Source organism: Monopterus albus, unplaced genomic scaffold, assembly GCF_001952655.1.
Source record: "Monopterus albus unplaced genomic scaffold, M_albus_1.0 scaffold43.1, whole genome shotgun sequence".
Lineage (NCBI taxonomy): Eukaryota > Metazoa > Chordata > Actinopteri > Synbranchiformes > Synbranchidae > Monopterus > Monopterus albus.
In genome coordinates, this window is record NW_018127923.1 from 2,170,029 (window position 1) to 2,194,737 (window position 24,709).

The 24,709-nt window shown below is 40.8% G+C and overlaps 1 protein-coding gene across 1 annotated transcript in view; it reads left to right on the forward strand.

Moving 5' to 3' along the window:
• Nucleotides 1-24,709, forward strand: part of ttc27 (tetratricopeptide repeat domain 27) — a 100,179-nt gene that overhangs the window by 36,884 nt on the left and 38,586 nt on the right. Inside the window, exons 9-11 of the mRNA XM_020599910.1 lie at nt 2,153-2,219; nt 14,241-14,354; nt 18,037-18,132. Of these exons, the coding sequence (XP_020455566.1) occupies nt 2,153-2,219; nt 14,241-14,354; nt 18,037-18,132 (277 nt within the window). The remainder of the gene's footprint in view (nt 1-2,152; nt 2,220-14,240; nt 14,355-18,036; nt 18,133-24,709) is intronic.

The following is a 24,709-nucleotide window of genomic DNA, read 5'->3' on the forward strand; positions in this document are numbered from 1 at the left end:
TGTTGTTACATGACCTCTACCAGCATAACCCACCAAAATGTTAGACCAAGCTGTCAGTAGTCATGCTGCATTGTGGGTAATGTAGGCGTCAGGTTTTTACAAGGAAGAAGAATGTAAAATAATTTAGAGGCTATATCTGGTTCTGCTGCACCGACCTTGATACGACTTAAACGGTCAGTAGCGAGCCTTGCGGATAATGCTGTATAAGTATGGTAAAATATAATGACGTCCTTTGTATGGTGAAAACGAGAATGCATGATTCAGTTTATCATGTAACCTCATTCTTGACCTTGGCAACAGTTTGACCAAATAGGCTCAACGCAAGGTTCATTTACTGTACTAGATTGTTTTTATCTCTCAGCTGTAGAACACACGTTTCCTCAGTTGTCATGGAATTTTACATTTTTGAGAACTTTTAGTACAGTCCGTTTGTGTTCACTTAAAGGTTGGTTATAAAATTCACACAACCTTGAAAAAGGCAATTTGACAATCTAATATCAACTCACGGTTTACATGGTTTACTTGCATGATCTGGAGTTTTCCACTGATGAAGACTGTGATAGCACTGACAGCCCAGGAATTAGTTGGTAATTGGACACTGAACTCAAGTTCTCTACTTTAACAGAGCAGTGCCGCATATTTTACACCCACTTTCTTCTGATGTTAAATTTCAACTGCATTTCCATCATCACCTTCGGGAGAAAGCGGGTGTAAAATTTGCGGCACTGCTCTCAGCGTGGCAGTCGTTAGTCATCTGAGATCTGGTTGGAGTTGAGACCTTGTCTGAGGAAGGAGAGGTTTGTTTGCATCACCAGAAGAGAATGTGAGAAGCTTTTACAGGCTTTCAGGGCCATGCTTCAATTACTGAACTGTAAAGATGATTTGACTGGCAGGAGACTACGTGATCACAGCTCCAAAATATGTTTGCCAAATTTCTTTAAGTTCAGTCGCAGCAAACACTTTCTTCTGCTCTATTTTCTGTGCCTGATGGCAATTTGTGACAGGTTTAGTAAACATCCATTTGGTCTCAGGCTACACCTGGTGCTTCTCCCTGGTCATTAGGATCCAGGTGTCGGTTACAGATGGCTCAGGTATCCTCTAATGAAGACAATACATGATTGGATTATGAGAAAGTGGGTCCTGGAGACAGGCATGTAAAAGTCTGTTACATTCTGCTTTGCATTAATTTGAATTAATTTTGTCACTCTTTTGTACTTTTTTGTCTGTTTGTGGGATTTTTCTCCTTCACCAGTCTGATTTAAGTAAATCACATGATCCCGGCTGAGCAGAAGTAGAGTCTTCCTTTGTGTCTGGTTGTAAAGAAGAGAGATGTAATGAATAAGATTTGTGTGTAATAATGGCAGTGCCTACCCAGGATCAGCATGGTATGCCAAGAGATTCCTGTAAAACTAGAAAAATATGTGGGTTTCTCACACGCACATATTCACACACTTTGAGAAGGAGAGTTTTCTACCATACAAGCCAACCTCCTGACAATCAGGTTTATAAGCACATTGTATAGATTTGCAAGCTCCAGAAATCCCTTTTATAGCTGAACCTATAGGCTCCTTCGGCCTTTTGTCCTCTGTCTGACTCCTGTCCATTTTAATGTATTGGCCAATAAGGGCTGGTTGGAGGGTGGAGTGTAAATGGGATAAGTTGGAGGATACGTCTTGTATTTTATCAGTCTGGCAGATTGTGTTTGTGTTTAACAGAAAAAATGTAAAGGTATGCTGGTAATTATTGCACCCAATCTCCCTGAAATCCAAATTCTTGAAAAGGAGTCGGTGTCCTTAAGCGAAAGGCTCCGTTTCTGGCAGCACCTGCGGTGATTCCATCAAAGCTTACTGTATTTAATCTTGGTGCACTTTTCACAAATGTCACTGTCCGTCAGACATTTGGTCCAACGCTTTTGGCCAACACTATATTATCTCAACAACTGTGGGATGGAATGCTGTGATATCTGGTCCAGATAATCATAATCCCTATAGAATATTTTATACTCATCAATTTATTAACTGATACTAATAATATTTCATCAGAGTCAGTAATTAATGTTGTGGCTGAGTCCAAAGACAAGAGCCATCCATTTTTTGCAGGGCTATTTTTTTCACTGTATTACTGTCTTTTGAGAAAGATGGTTGTCTTGCAGCACTGAGTTCCAGAAGAGTAACCCTGTGCACAAACTGACAGAAGAGGAACTCCTAGCCTTCACATCTGTAAGTAATTGTTTATTACTCTGTGATCAACATTTTGTATTTCTTTTAACAGGGTAGTTATACAATTAGAATTTTTGAACGATTGATTGAACAGATTTGAATGCTTTTACAGTTCAAGGTTTTTCCTTTAACTCACCAGTCATATGTACTCATTTGGCCATTTATTAAGTACAGCCTGATAAAACTAAATCAGTCTAATACAGCAGTCCTGCAATAAATGATGATGGGGTTTTGTTCAGTTTTACAGAGGTGTTGATTCAATTGTATGATCATATTAGAGGGTGTAAGCTGTGGTGAGATTGAGCTTTACTTTTCAGACTGGTCATACAGTAAGTAACACTGCTGGCTCCATTCATCTGTTAAAGTGACGGTACATTAATCTTACTCATGACTTCACTCAGACATGACAGAACAATTACAGAAAGAGCAATGTGCTGGCCTGATATTTGGAACAGAGAGAGAGAGAGAGGCTTCCACATGAGTTTCATAATTTAACATTAATTCTGTTGCTTTTTGACAATATTCTACAATACACTACATAAGCACTGAATGACAGGACATTACGTTGAGACACTTGCGTAATTGGTGGTTGCTTATATGCTGTATTTATTCATCCATGCAGTGGACATGAATGTAGGGAGAGACTGTTGGTCGGCTTTTTCCTGTCGTGTGAGGGGTTTTTAACCTCTTTTGCACTGATCATGCTGCAAAGGGAAATTGTTTCTCATAACCATTTTAGCAATGTTTAAACTAACACTGTATAAAAGGTTCAATATAATAAATTAATTACAGTATTCTTAGGATGTATTCACCCTAGGGATTGGTTGACTCGTACCGTCCCCGAGCACAATTGTCCTCCCCTCCCTCCTCCTCCGCTGACCTGCACTCACACTGCAGTTGAAATGATCTTGGCTGGATCACGCTTACGTCACTGTGAAGAGAAGTGCTCTGGCATAGTGTTGGTGTTCCGTGCCTGGGCACAGCTAGCAACCTCTCTATGCGTACCATGCCCAAGTCCAACCAGCTGTGTCCAGGCCCACCTTATCCAAGCGTGCCAGGTCACGGTACACTGAACCAGGCCTGGGCACGGCATGGAATGATCACATTAGTCAAACAAACTGGACTGTGGTCTCAAACATGGTTGGACATGGTACAGATTGCTTAGTGTGACTACATGCTTAGAAGACAGAACTACTGTGGATGCAGATTTCTGTTTTCTGCAGCTTTTACTTTAATGTGATGACGTTCACTTCAGACTTGTGGCATGTTGATAGTATTATAGAAATTTTACTCTGTCTGACCTGTTGTGACTTTGACATAAACATGACCATAGTGCTTATTCAAATATGATACCAACTTTGTTAATCAGCCATCTGAATAATGTAAATGGAGCTTGTCTACGTTACATATGCAACATATTTTAACAGCACCACAAACTAAATCCTCTTAAATGACCATTAAGTTGAATCAATATTTTTTTAAAATAGGTCCAAACAAAAATGATCTATAAATAATGTTATATTCTAAATAAAATGTAACATTATCTTTTAAAAACCTTTATAAAAGTATGATTTATTGCAGAGTTGATGTGATACTCTGCATTAGTTTAATAGTAGTTGTACCTAATAAAGTGGCAAGTGAATATTCAAGAGTTTTACTCGGCATATTTATAATTTAGTAGCAATATTTTCCTTTCCCCTGCAATGATTAGTAAACAACTGTAATGCTAAACTGAGGCCAACTATTAGTGCTTCACAGGCAAACTAAAGACCACATCCAAACTCAAGCCAGTGTGCAGAACTGAAGAAATGAGTCATCTAAAGGAGAACTGCAAGAAAGCTGAGCAAGTGAAGTACCAACGCCTTAAATCCATGTTGACAACCTCAAATACCACCTCACTGTTTTTATGAAAGCAGTTTTCTTACTAACTTCAAGCTGCTTGTCAGGTAGTTCCTCAATGCCAGTGAAATATCAACTATCATGGAACATTTACTAACCTCACTGGCTATTTTTCTCTGTCCATGGTTCATTGTGAGATAATCGTTCTCTTTAGGCTACAGCTTCAGACAGTATTTGATCTGACAATCAGACAAAATAAAGCATGACAATACAACCCCAAATCAGAAAACATTGGGACAGTATGTAAAATCAAATTAAAAATGAAAATAGTGATGTGTAAATCCTCTGTGTCCTGTATGACATTGAAAACAACACAGTAGCACAATATTTGACAATATTGACAACGCACTATTTTTGTTCAAACTAAACACTCACTTTGATTCTGATGCTGCAGCACATTCCAAAAAAGTTGGGATAGTGAAGTATTTACAGTACCACGGTGTGATGCTGCTGTTCCTTTTCATGACACTTAAAAGCCGTTTGGCGACTGAGGACACCAAGTGATTCAATGTGTCAGGTGTCATTTTGTCCCATTCTTCCTGCAAACAAGTCTTAAGGTCCTCAACAGTCCTGGGTCTTCATTGATGCAATTTGTATTACAAAGTGTGCCACACATTCTTTATAATGGGGATGGGTCAGGTCCAAACTAGCTATTTAGATTTGTGTTATTGCTCATCTACTTTATATTTCACTTGTGGTTTTTTTGCATTCATGTAGACGGCAAAGTAAGAATTTCATTGTACAGGGAAACACGTTTCCTAACTGTGCATATGACAAACACTTTGACCTTTGACCTTGACCTCTGTCTTGTCCATGTTGAGGCTGAGATTATTGTCCTTGCACCTTGACACCAGACCGGCCACCTCCCTCCTGTAGGCTGCTTCGTCCCCGCCAGTGATGCGACTATTCAGGCTATTCAGACCTATACAGTTTGCTTAATGTGCTTGGAACTCTGTTGGACTTTTGCAGTTGATACCAAGCTTTTTCTTTGACTACTCTGATAATGCACCAATCAAATTACAATGTATCAAGAGCCCACGCCAACTGAAGAACACCAGTGTAGCAGAACTGTCACTGAACCACATAAACACAATTTGACTTTCTTCTACTGCGAAACCAAAGAACCAGTATGTGAACCTGTTGCCCTCAGGCTCAGGTGAAAGTGAGGTCCTGTTATCGTGATCAGGACTTCTGATCCACAGTTATCATCCCATGTACCACATGAAAGAGCAGCGTTGTGTACATTTTGTCACAGCTGTTATTTCCCATCACCATAAATTTGAAACCTAAGCTGAAAATTGCTGAATAGTGCCAGACAAGCCAGACTCCTTTTTGCAACAGCTATGAGCTTGTTTGAAGACTCTCCCCATCGTAGTGCAGTAACAGGATAGCTCACTTGGCTGATCCACTGAGTGTCCTCTGTAAACATTGCGAGGGATCAAGCTGCAGAGAGCACTTGGCAGGGCAGAGCATTTAAAAAAAAAAGACAGTCTTGAAGCTAACCTGGGTTTTTGCCTTCTGCCAGAATTTTTCTTTTAGCTACTAAAATGAAAAAAATAATTAATCTGGGAACATAAACAAATGTTAGCTTCCTGGTTGCATAGTGACATTTGTACAAGCAGAGTTTTCTCTTTGCTTTAAGAACATACATGTATGCAGCTCTTTCTGCCTATTAATACAGTACATAATGGGACTTTCTCATAATTACGATGCTGTAAAATGGTGTCACATACGCTACCGTGCAAAATTCTTAGGCCACCATTAGTTTTGCTGTTTTAGCAAGGTTGTAATGATCATTTTTAGCACTATTCCTAAAAATCCTATACACATTTTGAGTTATCAGACTGGTGCATATAGCTGTACAGTTTACAATTATTGCACTGTGGTGGGGTGGGTGGGGGAGTTCTGTTGTTGTTCACAGTAGCGGGGGATGGTTTACTGTAGTTAGTGATGTTTTTCAGGCTTCTCCCCACAGATGTGCCAACATCACCTGTCTCTCACCCGGTAGGTCGGGGATCTTAAGTTCACCCGTGAACTTTTTTCATTCATGTTCTGATTTGATGGACCTCACGCGGGCCGGGCAGGGATGCCCAAAGGGCCGGATGTGGCCCGCGGGCCGTAAAATGCCCAGGTCTGATATACAGGATGGTGTCCTCACTTTTGTAGGCCTCTTCTTTGGCACAACAGAGCTGCTTGAGTTTTACTGTGAACCAGGGCTTGTTGTTGTTGTATGTACAGAAGGACTTGTTGGACACACACACATCCTCATAAAAGCTGGTGTATGATGTCACAGTGTCAGTAAGTTCATCTAGGTCTGTACAGTAATTGCAGTTTCAAAAACACTACAGTCTATACAATCAAAACAGGCCTGTAGCTTTGACTCGGCCTCCTTGGTCCATCTCTTTGCTGTTTTGACCACAGGCTTCACAGCTGTAAGTTTCTGCCTGTATGTTGTTATAAGATGGGCCATGCAGTGATCAGAGAGACTGAAAGCTGTTCCGTACTAGTTATCTGGTCAGCTAGGTGCTAGCTATTAGTTCTTATTCTTTTTTCACATTAAACTTACATGTACAGGCAGATAAACAAAGTGTTCACACAGTTTAAATTATATTTAACTTGGAAACCTGTAAATATTTCTTTGCCCCAAACTAGTAACTAGTATCTTACTCTAATTCCAGTGTCCTGGTGTCTGACCAGTAAGTCCAACATATAGTCAAGAGAAAGTCATGGCACTGTTTGCAGTTTCCTGGTTTTCTGCATAATTTGGTCATGAAATGTGATCTAATCTTGACCAAAGTCACAAATATCAAGAAACACAGTATTTCTAAGATGATAAAAACAAACAATCACGATCTTTCATGTCATTACTGAACACACCCTTTAAATAAAGTGATGGACAACTTCTCATGTCATAAAGCGTCAGCTAGAGCCAGGTGTTAGCAAACCTGGAGTCCAATCGGTGAAAGTAGAATGGAGGTGTAGTTTAGAAAAACCATGACTTACGAAGTGTTCAGACAGTGTCTGTGAGATGTGCGTCTCCCGTAAACATTTCACTTTCTCCTTCTGTAATGGCCCGGGGAAATCTGTAAATTCACAGGCTACATAAAAACAGCATTTCTTCTTGATGATCTTACATGAAAGCAAATTTTGGCCATTTTACTTATGTTGTTTGTCAGTCTGGAATAGACTCTATGTCCCGTTACTGTCCTGTTGTCAGCCCTTCTGATGATTTTAAACACTCAGGACACTCACATCTCACTTTCAGTATAGATTGAGTGGAATCATGCTTAAGTCTTGCTTCCAGTGTGCTTTACCAGTAAGAAGCAAGAGTTGGTGATTTGCATGCAACTGGAAAGGGCTGCAGAGTCATCTCAAAGACTATATATTGATCAGTCCACAGTTAGACATATTGTCTATAAGTAGAGATTATTTGGTAGTGTGCCCAGCCAAGATCACTCCAAAGACACAATGCAGAACACTGAGGTAAAAAAGAACCCTCGAGTAACAGCTAAAGACTTGAAAGACCAATTTGTGCAGAAAACCAGGAAATTGCAAACATTGAAAACATTACTTTTTCTCAACTATTTGTGTAATCATTGTTATTTTAGCCCTGCGATGGATTGGCGACCTGTCCAGGGTGTACCCCGCCTTCGCCCGATTGCCGGCCGGGATTGGCTCCGGCCCCACCTGTGACCCCGTTCAGGGACTAAGCGGTAGAAAGTGACTGACTGACTGTTATTTTAGCTAAGGGTGTTGTTCAAATTGGGAAAAAAAATTGTGGGTACAGTTCAACATGTGGTGTTCAACCTATTTTTGCTCATTACTTTCTCAAAAGTTGGACTGTGGTTATCACCCATTCATTCTAGCAGCTGTGAGCTCAGTTTGAAGAATGAGCTGGCAACCTGTATTTTATTGTCACTGCGTGGGATGGGAAAGCTGCTGCAGGCAGCTGCTGGCTCTGTGAGCAGGCATCTTCCCAGCCTACACGTAGATCCAGGAATCTGCAGGCTGGTTAGATGGTTGTCACATGTCTGGCTATCTTCATCAATACCCAAGCTGCTGTTGCCTTTTCAGAGGGCCATCTGGAGGTAGGGTTGACATGTTGTTACCAGAGTTTTGCTTGAAGGCCTTTCACCCACTGCAGCAGCAGGCGTTGTTGATTTTACTTTTAAAAGGCATCGTTTATCCTTGAAGATGTGTACAATAATGAATCAGGTTTTGTCACATAAGGGAAAAGCTGCCAAAATATCGCAAAAGAGTTGGCAGAGTGAAAACAGTGACCAAATACAGTGGCTTCATACAAATGACCATTCCACAAGTCAAACAGTTGATTTAGGGGTCTGACATGTGTCTAGGTCCCACCTCATATCCTCTTCAACTCTGTAAACATACATCCTCACAGGTTTAGCTGTCTGATTCCTCTCTGCAGTGGGGTTGGCTCAAAAGCTCTACTGATCTGAGGAAACGTTCATTTTTTTTTAGAAATCCAGAGTCAGAGAGAAGGTATAAGTAGTAGTTGTGGCTCTTAGTATAAATCTTTGGTCAGCTCAGTTTGCTGCTAACTTCTTATAATAAATTTTAGGTCTAAGTTATCTTTACAATAGACTGGGTCAGCACAGACCTTTACAGGTCAGTTGCTAATAAAGGCACAGTAAAAAGATTAACAATAATACTTTTCATCCACCAGCAATGTCCAATTTGTTTTTATTTTTTTCAGTTGCTGTAAAGCTAGTATCAGTGAAGCTCTATTTCCTCCATGTACTATATTTCAAATTAGAAGCTCATTAGAATGCTTTTACTATGAAATATCTGTGTGGGAAGTGCCGAGGTTCAGTGTGAATAGTTTAACAGCAATAAACAAAAAGCAGCAGCAATTGGAAATCGCAAGTGAATGAAAACTACTGTATTTCTGTTAAAGAGGAACTCAAAGTAGCAGGTGGGTGAGTATCACATGACACCGTTGATGTACTGATCAGTCAGAACTGTGGAAATGTACGTTATACTAATGTGAATAAAGGCCCCAGCCACTTTGTAAATCTGAGGTGACAAATCAGTAGACTGCACATCCTCTCTGTATTGTATTGAAAATTCCCAGGCAAGTCACAGAGTTCAGTGATGCTCCCACCTCACACAGCTCGCCATCTTTCCTCTGTCGCATCTGAATGTGTTTACACAGCTCAGTGCACACTGTGTACACTATTTGAATGGCTCTCACGTCTGTTCAGTTTTGATAACCATACTCAGCACCTCAAAACAAATTACTCCTCACCCATTCAAGTCTGCTACCAATCAAAACTGTCTCCCCTAAACTGGGGTTGCGATAGATGCTTGGGGTATTAAACACACTCGTCATTTAAATTACAGCTATTCAAATGGAACTTTGCAGGCACTGTAGATAAAGATCTGAATTCTGCAGACAACTTAACGGGCATCAGGACTGTGTGTATGATCTTCTCAACACTGAGACTCAACTTCACTGAAGTTTGTGAATTTTTTTTTAATGAGGTCAGGCCAGTGCAGAACTGTGAGAATGGCAAATATTACCCTGTTGTTGTTCCACCCTTCTGGTCCAGACTGAAATATCTCAACAATTACTGAACATCTTTCTATTAAATCTTCTAGAGTCATCATGGATTTCTGGACAGTTGTTTGATCTGTCTGTTGATAGCAGGCAATGCAAAGGTAGACTTGATTGAGGGTTGGTAACCTGGCTTAACCTTCTGCAGGAAGAATAAAACCATGGAGCCCACAGCTGTGTCCAGAGGGGAAACGTTCACGCCAGCCGCAGGCACCAGTACACTTCCAGCACACGCTTACCCAGGGATTTTCAGCTCACTGTTGGAGCAATCAGTTTTGTGCACTTCACTGCTTTTTCTTTTTGAGGGTAGAGACACAGAAAGGGAATTTCAGGAGTTTTCTTTCAATCACTCATTCTTTTATCTGTTCCCCATAGTGTACTGTTTGCTTTCCCATGCCCCCACACACAGGTGTGTCTGTGTTGTCTCAACTTCCCCACCTTCCTTTTCCATCAAGATCATAAGGAACCACTCTGCAGTTTTCCTTGTCCCCCTTTCCTCTACTAAAATACTAATGTTAGCACTTGACTCTAAACTCCACTCTGTGCTCTTAGTCGTGTTAATTGTTTGAGACTGCGTGAACACTGAAACGTTGGAACTTTTCATCTTGGCTAAATTTTACATGTAGACAGTCTAAATTATCTTTCATATATATCCTTAGATACTTAAGTAGTATTTTAAGCCTTTATATACAAGTCTTTAAACAGCATTGAGGAATATGCACATTTGCATTTTAACCGAAGCTGTCGGTGCAACTTAAAGCTGTTTGTTTTTGTCAATGACACAAAATGGCACACTGTCAAATAGAACAAAATAAACAAATCTTATAATATTTGTCTCAGCTTACTATCACATTACTGTTAAAACCACCTCCTCTAACTTTTCTCATTGCTTTAGAAAAGCGCTTACTTCTAGTTTATGTTAAGTCGCATGACAAATTGCTTAGCATGTCTAATGTTTGGATTCAGAGTGTTCAGTAACTAATGTTGCTGGAGGAGTAGCTGCATAATTAGGACAGTTTACTGTCGCACTAATGACTCAAGTAAGACTCACTAAGTATCCACAAGTATCATTAGTGTTTGTTCATCTCACCTAGAACCATGTATCATTTTCATTGCATTTTTCTGTCATCATTATCGATATAGTGTGTGTAGAAAGTCATTCTTGCATAACTTGTTCTGATTAAAGATGAGTCCAAATGTGAGTTCAGATAAATAGATAGGAGAGGTCTTCGTGAAGCTCGCTAGTTTATTTCTACAGTACACATCAGGCAGCTGTGTACTGTGTGGGATATACAGTAGGTATGGGGAAGGAGAGGAATAGGGATGCTTGGTCCTATGGGTCATCTTTGATTTTCACCAGGTTGTATTGTTAAGATCTTTACTGTAGCCCACCTCTAAAGGGGGATAAGCAACGATGGCAAGTAACACTTGATGTGGAGACTCAGGTTTTAAATTCCCTCTTCTCACACAGTGAAGCGAGCTACCACGCCTTTGTTCAGACTCATGAGCCCTTTTCAGGTTTGAGGTTTTTAAAGAGCCATGGCATGCTTTTCTGTTTTCTGGCTTAACTACAATGAATTATCTTAAACATGACAGTGCAAAAAATGAGGTGTATCTATGTTGTTGTACTTCTATGCACAAGCAACTGGGTTTATACAAGGATTTCATTGAATGGTCATAATCTCCAGGCAGTTGCACATTCATGTGAGCTTGCCTGACATCCACCAGTGCCAGAATGTTCCCAACTGAACGCAGTTTTGTGGATATATTTTACCTCCTGCTGCTGCACTGTGACCAGAGGATATGGGTAAAAATACAGGACCTGAGGTTACTGCATGTCCGGGAATGTTCCTGTACAAGGACTCGCTGTTTTACCTGACCGGGTCTAACCTACATGCAGCCGGCCTGTGATACCCCCGCGCCGGTTTGTGATCAGCTCGTCAACGCTGGGTTCCCCCGGAGCACAGTACCTGTTTGTTTGGACTGATTGAGGCCAGTGTGTCTGCTGCAGGTGATGTGTTGCTGGTTGACTAGTGGATTAATGATCCATGATATTATTGTTGGCGCTACGCTACCTGTTGGAATTAATTTCATTTGCATGTCTGTTAAGGCATTGTTTCCATTAGGAACTGTTCTAAGGCTGGAGAAGTTACTATTCTGCATTATGCCAGTTAAAATATGGGGTTTCTCAACTACCCGCTTTGTTTAGAGCGTTACACATCTCTCTTCATCGGTACCGTTGTTTACCCATCTATGGAGGAGAAAATAAAATAAATGAATGCTGCTGCAGTTTGTCGTGCTGTTCATATTCTGGCTCAAACATACAGTATCAGGTAGGATTTGAGGTATTGTCATTGTCAAAAATGTAGCTTATTTGTCAGTGTTTTTTGTTTATGCATTGTCATAGCTTCCTGACTGGCAGCAGGAACCAATAAACTATCGTCTCAATTTTAAAATCTTGCAACGGATATACCCAGTCAAAGATACTGTATATTAGAAAGGTTTAGACTCAATATTGGTTATTCCTGTGATTTTTGTGGTCTAGTAAGATAAACTATTTCTCATTTGTTTTTCTATTGTCTCTGTACCAAGATATTTTGGACAGACAAACATTTGATTTGGAAAAAATTTGGGCAAAACTTCTATGCACAAGCAACTGGGTTTATACAAGGATTTCATTGAATGGTCATAATCTCCAGGCAGTTGCACATTCATGTGAGCTTGCCTGACATCCACCAGTGCCAGAATGTTCCCAACTGAACGCAGTTTTGTGGATATATTTTACCTCCTGCTGCTGCACTGTGACCAGAGGATATGGGTAAAAATACAGGACCTGAGGTTACTGCATGTCCGGGAATGTTCCTGTACAAGGACTCGCTGTTTTACCTGACCGGGTCTAACCTACATGCAGCCGGCCTGTGATACCCCCGCGCCGGTTTGTGATCAGCTCGTCAACGCTGGGTTCCCCCGGAGCACAGTACCTGTTTGTTTGGACTGATTGAGGCCAGTGTGTCTGCTGCAGGTGATGTGTTGCTGGTTGACTAGTGGATTAATGATCCATGATATTATTGTTGGCGCTACGCTACCTGTTGGAATTAATTTCATTTGCATGTCTGTTAAGGCATTGTTTCCATTAGGAACTGTTCTAAGGCTGGAGAAGTTACTATTCTGCATTATGCCAGTTAAAATATGGGGTTTCTCAACTACCCGCTTTGTTTAGAGCGTTACACATCTCTCTTCATCGGTACCGTTGTTTACCCATCTATGGAGGAGAAAATAAAATAAATGAATGCTGCTGCAGTTTGTCGTGCTGTTCATATTCTGGCTCAAACATACAGTATCAGGTAGGATTTGAGGTATTGTCATTGTCAAAAATGTAGCTTATTTGTCAGTGTTTTTTGTTTATGCATTGTCATAGCTTCCTGACTGGCAGCAGGAACCAATAAACTATCGTCTCAATTTTAAAATCTTGCAACGGATATACCCAGTCAAAGATACTGTATATTAGAAAGGTTTAGACTCAATATTGGTTATTCCTGTGATTTTTGTGGTCTAGTAAGATAAACTATTTCTCATTTGTTTTTCTATTGTCTCTGTACCAAGATATTTTGGACAGACAAACATTTGATTTGGAAAAAATTTGGGCAAAGGATCCATCTACAGGAAAGAGACATTATTCTAGGCTTTGAAAAAAATTGATGGATAATTATTTTGTGAAATTTGTGCAATTAATCATAATTAAAGGGAGGTTTCACATACTGTACCTAAAAAGAAATGCACCAACTGATTCCGCTGACATAGTCTGGAGGACATATGTGAAAACAGCTTTGGCTAGTTTTAAAGGTGTGTTACAAAAAAAAATGTAAATGATACTGCCTGGGGCTATGCAAATGTATAAAAGTGCATACTGGAATTAATGGTCTTCATTCAGAATGCATCACAGCATGCACAGAGGATCTTTTATAATACAGCAAAACATGCAGTTTTGGAATTGGAAGGAATGGTAACGGCTCTTTTGTCATACTCTTAAGATAATTTGGAATACGGACTGACAAGCGGTGCAGTTGTGCAGTCAGAAGGTGCAGAAGGAACCTGGCCTTTTCTGGAACAAGTATTTATTACAAACTGGCTTTAATGTCTAATTTCTGCTGTTCACTGGTCAGTACAATGTAATGTGCATTTCCACAGCACTGATTCTACAGCAGCAGTCTCGTCATACTATTTCTTCTCTCTAATGCAAGTGCTGTGCATAAGACTGCATTTATTTTGGTAATCTTTTTTTTTTTTTTTTTTTTTTTTTTTTTAAAACGCCCTTAATTATTTGAGACTGGGCATGAAGGAAGTTTTTGGCCTGATGTGACTACAGCAAATCATTGCAAATTTGTTACAGGGCAGAATTTCATGCAAACAAACCAACTTTGATGTCTTTTAAGTGTTTGGAATTGGACAAGCTGTAGTTCCAGATTAGGGGTTTTAATGGTTAATGCAGCCTAAAAGAGATTATCTTACTCTTGCCCCCAACCCTTCCCCATGTCTTTCTGCAGTGTATACTGTCTCAGCCCAAGTTCTGGGCTGTAGAAGTCACAGCACTTTTCCTCAGGACCAAACTGGAAAAAGGAAGCTCCCGGTGTGTTGAGAGAGCCATGATGCAAACCCAGGTAATTCGAGATGTATTTTCTTTTCACACAATATTGACCCCTTAGATTTGCACCAGCTTGATTTGTGTACTTGAATTTCTTGGCAGCATATTCAACTAAAGTCAAGTTTTCTTCTTACACTGAATTAATATACATTGCAATTTTTTGCTTTTATTCCCAATGTAAATAGTGTAAATAAATCTGAGAATGCTGATTGCCACTGATGTTATTCGTGTTATGTGTACTAGTAAATGTGAATCACATTCCAGGACTAATCTTATCTGCATGTGTGGATGTGGTAGCTTTGACTTCACACACTATTACTGAGTATATCAGCAAAGTTAAGAGCTGCAGAGCTGTACTCAGTTTACACTGCTAGCAGGTTTTGTTCTCTTTTTCAAAAGAGCCATAAGCACAAACAAAACCATTAACCTGCTGTTGTATCAGTGTTATTTTGGATGCTTGTCAATAACATCCTTTAAAGAATGAACACAGACCAAGCTAAGAAGTGTCAAAGACATGGCTGGAAGGCAACTTTGCTGTGCACACACTGAAAAAATAAAACATTAATTGATTTTTTTTTATATAGACATTTTCCAGCTTGAGACTAGGTACTTGAGAACAAGTACTAAATGCCATTTTCTTAGATGTGCTTCACATAGTTTCTGTAACATGGTTCAATTTTTGGAGTGGAATTGTTGGCATCATGCCCAACCTCTGACCTGGAGAACCAGGTGCTCATTTTTGTCTGGTCTCTATCCTGGGTACAACACTTTGAAGTGCTCAGCCACCCCAGAGCCACATGACTCTGCTAACCCCCTACCAGTGGATTTTGTTTTTGGCCTCAGTGCCGTCCCCATCTGAAAGCTGACTTTAAGATCTCAGCCAAGGTGCTCCCAGACCTCTTCAGCGACATCTGGTGAAGGACATAATACCTGATTACTGTAACAAATGGCTAATTGGCAAGCTTCCCTATAAAGGCAATCTCCAGAAATATGAGAATTGCTGAGACGTCACACTGCTCTCAGTTCCATCAAAGTTTTTCTGCAATGTTCTTCTCAGCAGAATGGAGACAGCCATTAACCTTAAGATGAGATGGGATTCAGAAGAGGCCGAGGATGCATGGACCAGATATTTGCACTGAGAAACATCAGTGCGCTGATTGGAACACCCTTTTCTACCTCAATTTCACTGACTTCAAAAAGCTTTTGACAGTGTCATGACAGTTTATGGAAGATCTTGTGATCATATGTAGTTCCTCTAAAGATGGTCTCATTAACAGGGTTGTTCTATCATAAATTTGAATGCAGTCATAGTAGATGGAAATTAGTTACAGTGAATGGACAGTGCAGCACAAAAGGACATCAGAGCAGTGCTTGGGAAAGCTTGCACTGCTTTTGCAATACTGTAGATGATCTGGAAGTTGAAGCAGCACAGCCTTAGAGCAACAGTCCAACTGTACAACAGCAATGTCAGACCAGTTCTGCTGTATGCTGCCAAATGCTGGCGAGTAGTAAAAGATTGCATGAGCAAGATGAACGCCTTCAAAAATGGGTGCCAAGAAGCTGTACAAGAAAATGATGAGCCAGAGTCAAACTTTGCTGCATCCAAAGACTTGGGCATGCTCTCAGAGTAGACTAGGCTCATATCCCCAAGAGTGCCTTTAGATGGACAACACCTGGAAAAAGGAGACATGGTCAGCCCAAGACAACCTGGCAACATACAGCAACACCTGAGTTAAAAGAGATGGGCTTGACAAGGCGCATGTCACAGCACACTGCACAAGACGGGTCCAAATGGAGGCACATTTTTGATGAGCAATTATTAAAGAATTATGTAAAATAAGAAGTGCTTGTGTTTGTTTTAGGTACTGAAGACTAACACATTTTGAGTGGCAGTGGCAAGACGAGATCAGATAAAATCTAAGTGTTTGTTGTGCCAGATATGATCCGTATGCAGTACATAGTAAAAATAAATATATATGTAGTGTTCTAAATAAATATATGCATGTTTTTGTGCACTTCCTACTGGTTTGCCTGAACTCCTTGACTGCAAATTTGTGTCTGTATTGTGCATTTACCAGTTAGAGGATACACTGGTGCAATGTGTGTATCAAGTTTAAGTCAGATACATGTTAATCCCAGTGAAAAATCTTCAGTGTCCTCTGTCTCTTGCCCGTACAAACAGCTTTTCATGGAGGCTTTTATTTCATGCAGCCTTCAGACATACAGTATGTAAGCTAAACCAAGATTTTTGGGTAAATCATGTATTTCTCAGCTTCACATAGCCGCTACTGTTGTTGCGGGTGTCTGTTCATTTTTGCAGAGCGAAGAGAACCATATAAAACATTTTGTGCCAGAGAGTTAGAAAGCTCTTTCAATTTTGCTCTTGCTGATTAGTTTCACTGCTGTGGAAATGATGTTAACCTGCTGCAAGGAAGAAGGGAGAAGATGATGTCAAAGAAGCACCTGTTTCTTTCTCCTGCAGTTCTTTAAAATTTGTCTTTTTTGCACAGATTATTAATTTCTTATTTGTATGAAGTAGTACTGTACAGATGTGTGACACATTAAAGGAAAGCCAATAATGTCTTGGTAAAGAGTTGAGCCACCATGAGCCAACAGCTTCTGTGGACCTTGGCATTGATTCTACAAGTCTCTGAGTTCTACTGGAAAGATAAACACCAGTCATTTATTTAGGTTGTCTTTAATTTGTTGCTCATCTGTATGTGTACCTCTGTTACTATGTAGAAGGATACAGCAACAGGTGAACAGCTGGTGACAAACTGACATGGCAGCCTCTCAACAGGCTGTTTGTCTCTGTGACTGTTCCCTTTCATTGGCCATTTAGTATCCAATGACCCCTATCTTCGATCCTGTAGCCCTGTCAATGCTCACACCATGTGTACATACAGTATCTGGTGGTCTGTGTGTATATATACACTGGGAAGCATTTAAACACAGTAGGTCAGTTGAGTTTCATTTGTATAGCGCCAAATCACAAGAAAGTCATCTCAGGACACTTTACAAAGTCAGGTCTAGACATTATTATTATTATAGATTTAAAAAACCCAACAAATCCCCCTTGAGCAGCACTTGGTGACAGCTGGGAGAAAAAAAAAACTCCCTTTAATGGAAGAAACATCTGACAAACCACTTGGTGGGCGGCCTTCTGGCTCGACCAGTTGGGGTGAGTGAATAGAGGAGAGACAAAAGCAACAAGACACAACAATCAAACACTGGGCAGGTTGATGTGTTCGGTGACTGTTCATCAGAAATTCAGAGCTCCGGAGCCAGGGCTACCTGCAGAAAGGTACAGGGAGAGAGAGAGGACACACTACAGGAGAGAGGAGACACAGTTAGTGACACGTAGTGGTGGCATATAGATGGATGGAGAGGGGAGGAGAGGGGTCATCTGCCTTTTGTAAACTCTCAGAGCCCCAAGCAGTCATTGTGGTTATGTGCAAAACAACAGAAAAATAAACTAGGAGTGTAAAACTACAGTAAATTGTTTAATACATCAGAATGTTCAGTTGCTAAAGGTGAGTTTTGGTCATTTTTGGCAACAGGTGACTCAATCTGCCAGTGAACAATAATTGTGGTGTGGTGAAATACACCATTGTTCTGCAGGCACAGTATGTCTTGTGGATGTGTCAGAGAATAGCAGACCCATGTGCTAATGTTCATCTCCTGGTTTCTCTTTCCAGGCTGTAGTAGACCACTTCGAAGACAAGAACTGTCCAGTCACCGAGCGGCTCAAAGTCTTCTACTGCTGCCGAGCCCCAACGAGATGGGCTGTCCAGGTAGCTCTTTGTTTTCAAGAACATATCAAATTAGTTTTTCTTTTTAATAAATCAAAAGGAAAAACCACACATTGACTAGGTCTCAATTAACTTCCCTCCTAATCGGAAATGATCAGATGTGGTTGAATACATTTTTCAGGAGGGTATAGCACTCACCCTGCAGTGAGACTGTTCACCACTGTGTCTGTTACAAATGAAAGCATGTGAGTAGTGTGGCAAAAGCTCACAATGACAACTAAGATTCTGAAGTTCAACAGGTTAATATTTTCCATGGTCACCATCTTGCATTGTCTTGCTAACATTTGCTAATTAGTGTTAAACACAACTTGTAGCTGTTGACTAATGGCAGTGTCATTAGCCTTGCAGGTATTTTGTAAAACACTAACGTACTGGGCAAATTGCATTTACCCTTGGGAACCATGAATGTGTGTATTAATTTCATGTAAATCCAGACATTTCACACTGATGTGAAAATATCATTGTAGCTCAACAAGAAAAACCAAAAGATTAACAAAGTTATTTGCATTCATTCTCTGGGGACCATGACTAAAACAGCATAACAGTATAACCTGTCTGGCTTCAACCTCTGCAACAGCTGTTGATCTGTTCAACACTATGATCCATACCTAATGGTTTATGGTGCCCCCCTGACGTTCATCGTATGTAAATTTTTCATTGGCCAACATGTCAAAAACTTGTCCTGAAGACATATTAAAATGTCTTAGGCAGATTGTAATTCAATTAGTTGAATTCAGTAATGCTTCTCAGCTAGCTAAATAAAAAATAAACTCAGTGTGCTAGTCAAGAACTCTCCAGCTGATTTGTATGGAAATTACATCCACACAAAATAAATATTTGTATACCCAGTAAATTTGACAGTGACAATCTTTTCAGACAAAGTATTGTGCAGTCTGAACCAGGCATAAACCGTGGAACTGAAACATCCCGACTCCCCACTCATTGTTCTAGGGGACTTGAACAGAGCAAATCTCACCCACTATAGGCAGAAACGTAAAGCTGCGACACCTGTGGTAAAAACAGTGAACAGATGGACCGAGCAGACAAAGTCAGAGCTACAGGTCTGAGTTGACTGCAAACATTGGAGTGTATTTGAGGCTGCAGCTACAGACCTGAATGAACTCACTGACACTGTGACATCATACATCAGCTTTTATGAGGACGTGTGTGTGTCCACCAAGTCCTTCTGCACAAAGAACAACAACAAGCCCTGGTTCACAATAAAACAAAAGCAGCTTCGTCATGACAAAGAGGAGGCCTACAAAAGCAGGGACAGGATTCTGTACAGCCAGGCCAGGAACACACTGATAAGGGAGATCAGAGTAGCAAAGAGGAGCTACTCCAAACAGCTGAAAACCCAGTTTCCAGCCAACGACCGCACGTCTGTGTGGAGAAGCCTGAAAAACATCACTGACTACAGGAAACCATCCCCCGCTACTGTGAACAACAACAGAACTCCCCCACCCGCCCACCTCGGACCCAGCAGCTGCTCCCCTCACCCCTGAAGAGCTATGAAAAGGATGTGTGTGGCCTTTTTAACAAAAGATCAGAAAGGGACAAGGCCCAGACGCTGTGACCCCGTCCTTCCTGACAGCTTGTGCTGATCAGTTGGCCTCCATCTTCAACAGATCATTAGAGCTGTGTGAAGCCCACTCCTGCTTCAAATGCACCATCAGTGGACTGAATGACTACAGACCTGACATAACATCTGGAGTTATGAAGACTGGTGTTGACCCACCTGAAGGACACCGTAGACCCCCCTACCAAACCCCCCTGCAGTTTGCCTACTGGGCAAACAGGTCAGTGGATGATGCAATGAAGATGGCACCGCATTACATCCTGCAACACCTTGACTCCCCAGTCGCCTGTGCACGGGTCTTCTTTGTGGACTTCAGCTCGGTATTTATCAGCAGCATCCTGTACATCCTTCACTCTAAACTGACCCAGCTCACTGTACTTGACTCCACCTGTCAGTGGATCACCAGCTCTCTGACAGACAGGAGGCAGCAAGTTAGGCTGGGGAAAACCATGTCCAGCACCCAGACTATCAGCACAGGCGCCCCCCCCAGGATATGTGCTCTCCCTGCTGCTGTTTTACCTCTACACCAATGATTACACCTCAGGGGACCCCTGTGTTAAACTCCTGAAGTTTACAGATGACGCAACAGTCATTAGTCTCATCTGAGATGGTGACAAGTCAGCCTATAGACAGGAGGTTGAACAGCTGGTCCTGTGGTGTGGTAGTGACAACCTGGAGCTGAACACGTTCAAAACAGTAAAGCATTTCCCACGGCGTGATGTTGCCGTTTCACAACACTTAAAAGCCGTTTAGGGACTGAGGACACCAAGTGATTCAGTGTGTCAGGTGTCATTTTGGCCCATTCTTCCTGCAAACAAGTCTTAAGGTCCACAACAGTCCTGGGTCTTCGTTGACGCAATCTGCGTTTCAACATGTGCCACACATTTTCTACTGGGAACAGTACGGGACTGCAGACAGACCAGTCTAGCACTAACAGCCTTTTCCTCCACAGGTAATGTGGCAGGATGAGGTGTTGATAAAATATGCATGGGCGTCCCCGGAAATGAAGTTGTCTTGAAGGCAGCATATGTTGCTCCAACATCTCTCTTTACTGTTCATCATTAATGGAGCCATCACAGAAGTGGAAGTGGCTTTTGCCAAGGGCACTGACACAACCCCAGACCATGACAGACCCTGGCTTTTGGACTTGTTGCTGGGAACAGTCTGGATGGCCCCTTTCTGTCTTTGCACACGGCGTCCATTCTTTCCAAAAAAGATCTGAAATAGTGATTTGTCTGACCACAGTGCACGTTTCCACTATGTGATGTTCCATCCCAGAGGCCTCCAAGCCCAGAGCAGTCGACTGTGCTTCTGGACACAGGTGAGCCAAAGTCATCCTGAGCCCATGTGGTTATATCGTTTATAGAAGAGTGATGATGGAGTGCCGTCTCAGGGATCAGAGAGCTCGGTCATCCAGCTCAGGCTTGGCCCTCTATTTTTATTTTCCTAATCCACATTCCTTTTCTTGTTTGCATATTCTTTATTGTTTCTTGTTTTGTTCTTAGTTTTATCTTGTTCACTTGTTACTTTATGGAAGAGCATGGTCCATACACATTGAGAGCCACTGTACCAGAGTCAAATTCCTCATGTGTCCAGCACACCTGGTCGGTAAAGCTGATTCTTTATGTGCAGAGTGTAATGTCTTAATAATTGAGCTCTATGCACAATGTTTCAGTATGTTAAGAGATCCAGAACTTGACAGACCTGCTGTGATTAATGGTTTCTAGGTCATTTATTGTCTCAGACTGAATTTCTTACAGTTAGAAAATGCTCATTTCCAGTTTGTAGAGTAATACTATGAATTGCTTTTAGTGCAGAAGATGACCCCTCTGAAGCAGCAGAGGAAAAATAGGGCAAACATAAAGTTCCCATGAGGGCCCAAGGTAATTAAATTGTTTTTTGTGACACATTTACTGAACCACAATACATCATCACATCTAGCAAAACCAGCGGTAGATGCTATAATGTAGCCGAGCAAATTGGGGAGACGAAAATGGAAAGAACAGTAGTAGAATAAGCATATAGAAATGTAGATTTGGTCAACATATTGAAGGAGGAGGAGGAGTGCTGGAAAGGGGGAGAGATCAGTTGGCAAGCAGACTTCACCCAGGCAGCATGTAATAACTGATAACAGCAATAAAGCTGGAATTGAAGAGTCTCTATTGGTGCCCGGGGACTTGAAAGTGGGTTGAAGCAGAGGATTGCAGCAGGCGCTGTGATGCATTTTCTCCACACAGGAGAACCATGGCTTGTATTAACAAAGCACTGAAGGGCTTTTTATGGCTGGGAGTGGGTTTTTGTTTTTCTCTCTCTCTCTCTCTGTGTGTGTGTGTGTGTCTGTGTGTGTGTGTGTATGTGTTGTACTTTGTTCTCATGGGAAACTATTTCATTTTTACGCCTTTGGAGTGAGGGCATTTTTATACTTTACATACTGTTGGTTTTGCACATTTCAGGCCAATAACACATCACTCCGTGTATTTAACATTACTACTGAGCATTTTCTAAAGCATGCTGTAAATTTTACAATTGATTTCCTACCGTTCAGACAACCAGTACTATAGACGTCACAGTAAGTCTTTTTAGCCTTTCCTGTGACATGGCCCCAGGTACAGCAAAGTTGGTTTGTCAGTCCTGACCAAAATATCCAAAAATAAAAAATCCTGGAGGGATTGCAATAAAATTATGTACAGATGTTTATGGTCCCTAAAGAATGAATCCTGATGTTGATTGTCCCATGACTCTTTTCCTTACATCAGCAGGTCATACATTTTGAAAAATATCAAAAACGAGTTAGTGGGTTTGCCCAGACATTCCTGGTTCCTAAACGGTGTGTCCCAGTGATTTTGGTGAGCCTTTAATATTTTTCATTGACTGTGTATATCTGCTGGGCAATTAAAATTTTTTTCAGTTACGATTTTGGCTTTTAATGATTATGAAAACAAACTAATCGAGTTCACACTAATATTGTGCTGCACTTCGTTTTCACAAAGATGCTCAATGTTCAATGCTTTTTTGCTCACACTGGGTGAAGTGAAACATTACTTGAAGTGACAACACCCAAGTTTGTTACTGTATGTGCAATAAAACCTCCACAAGTAAACAGTCCGAGAGAGTAAGAGCAACACCTACTAAATGAGCATACACTTGCAGAGAAGCATTCATTTCAACTTTGCTCGTAGTCCATCGTGCAACACCAGCTTGTGTTAACCACTGCAAGCTTGTTATGAACAAGCTAAAACAAAAGATGACTGTAGCCTCACTGGTAAACAAGAGGGAGAGAAATAGGTGCAGCTGTGTCGTGGGGAGCCCAGCAGATTCTTTAGCCAGTATTGTTTTACTGTTGAAATAAATCCGGAGTAATAGCTGAAATATTTCCCATGAACTGTCAGTCACAGTTAGGTCAATGAAATACTTTGTTTTTGAGTTGAACTAAAGTAAAAAAAAATAGACATTTTTAAATGTTCAATAAATGCGTAATGTTTTCATAGTCAGTGAGTAATCATATTAAATAATCATGATCTCACTTCACTCTGTTTTTTTTATTTTTTTTTTGGGAGAGCTGAAGGAGCAGCTCTCCATACTTCTCTTTGGTTTTTAGTTGGGAGGCCTGCTCAGCTTTTTATTTTACTTTTTGTTTTTCCCTTTGATCGCTATCTCCTTCTCAGTGCTTTCATTCAGACTTTAAAATGTGTGTCTTCTTTGTTAGACTTGTTACTTTTCTTTTTTGTAACTTTTGTCGTTTTTGCCAACTTTTTTATAATGGTTTTCTATGGGGAAAAACTTTTAGCTTCTGTAAACCTTCCTCTTTGTCAGGTTTCTGCTTTGTCTTACTTTGGGCTAGAAACATAATTTGCCCTTCAACTTTTCTCTTCAACGCTTTTGTCTGTTTTCTTCTTTTACTCTGCCGAATTTTAATTTTTATAAACAGTTTTTACTTGAAAGATGTAGAAAAACATAAGAATTCAGGAACTGCACTTCTTTTTGTCTAAGGCCCTGTTCACACCTAGCATTAAATCCGTCCTCAGTGATTGGCTCTGACCTCCCTCGCTCTATATGCAAATAAACACGCACATTATTTACACTTCTGTGTCTTTATCATCATTTATCATGCATAAAATTAGGCTGTTATTGATGTATGATTCACACATACATTTATGTTTTTTACATTTGCACTGATCACATGTGGCACGTGTAATTTCGTTGTACTTATGACACTTATATAATGACACTAAAGTATTCATTCATTCATTCATTAATAAAGATTGCAGGATATGTGCGATTCTTGCCATCACCATTCACTTTAATGCAAAGATCACCAAATCAATTTCTCTTGATCATGTCATTTGGTTTAAAATAAAAATTAAGAACAACATTCTCCACACACAGTCTACACATGAATCACCATTTTTCATTTTGGCTACATATCACACGTTGTCAAAGAAAACAAGGCACTGTTTTGTGCTTCAGCTATTTTCTGTTGCAAACCTTTTTTACTGGTGTCTGCTATGAATACGTGTGCAAAGTCCACATGAAAACTATTGCTGTCCAGCACATTTCTGCTGTCAGTTGGCCTCGTGAAGACCGATTATTTCAACCACAAAGGAAGCCATTCCATCATTCTGCAAGCTGTTGTGGATCACTTCTGTCAGTTAGTAGCACACATACAGGCATACCCAGTGAGAGAGGCTATACAGACGTACTGTGCTGTGCATCTTTTCAGTTATAATGTACTGATGTATAAATCGTACAAAAACATATACGTGTTACCAAGCTAATGGCGCTAGTTTAGTAGGCAACTCCTCAATCTGTCCCAGGATGCATTTGTGTTCAGACTAGGAAGAGACTGTGGACACATGTGTCCCAGACCACCTTCGAATGTGTGCTGAGTGATCAGAGTTGAATCCGTGTGTGGAGTGTGTTCAGACCTGGCATTAGCACTGGCCATTTGTGTTTCCCGGGACATGTTAATGACAGGGCCTC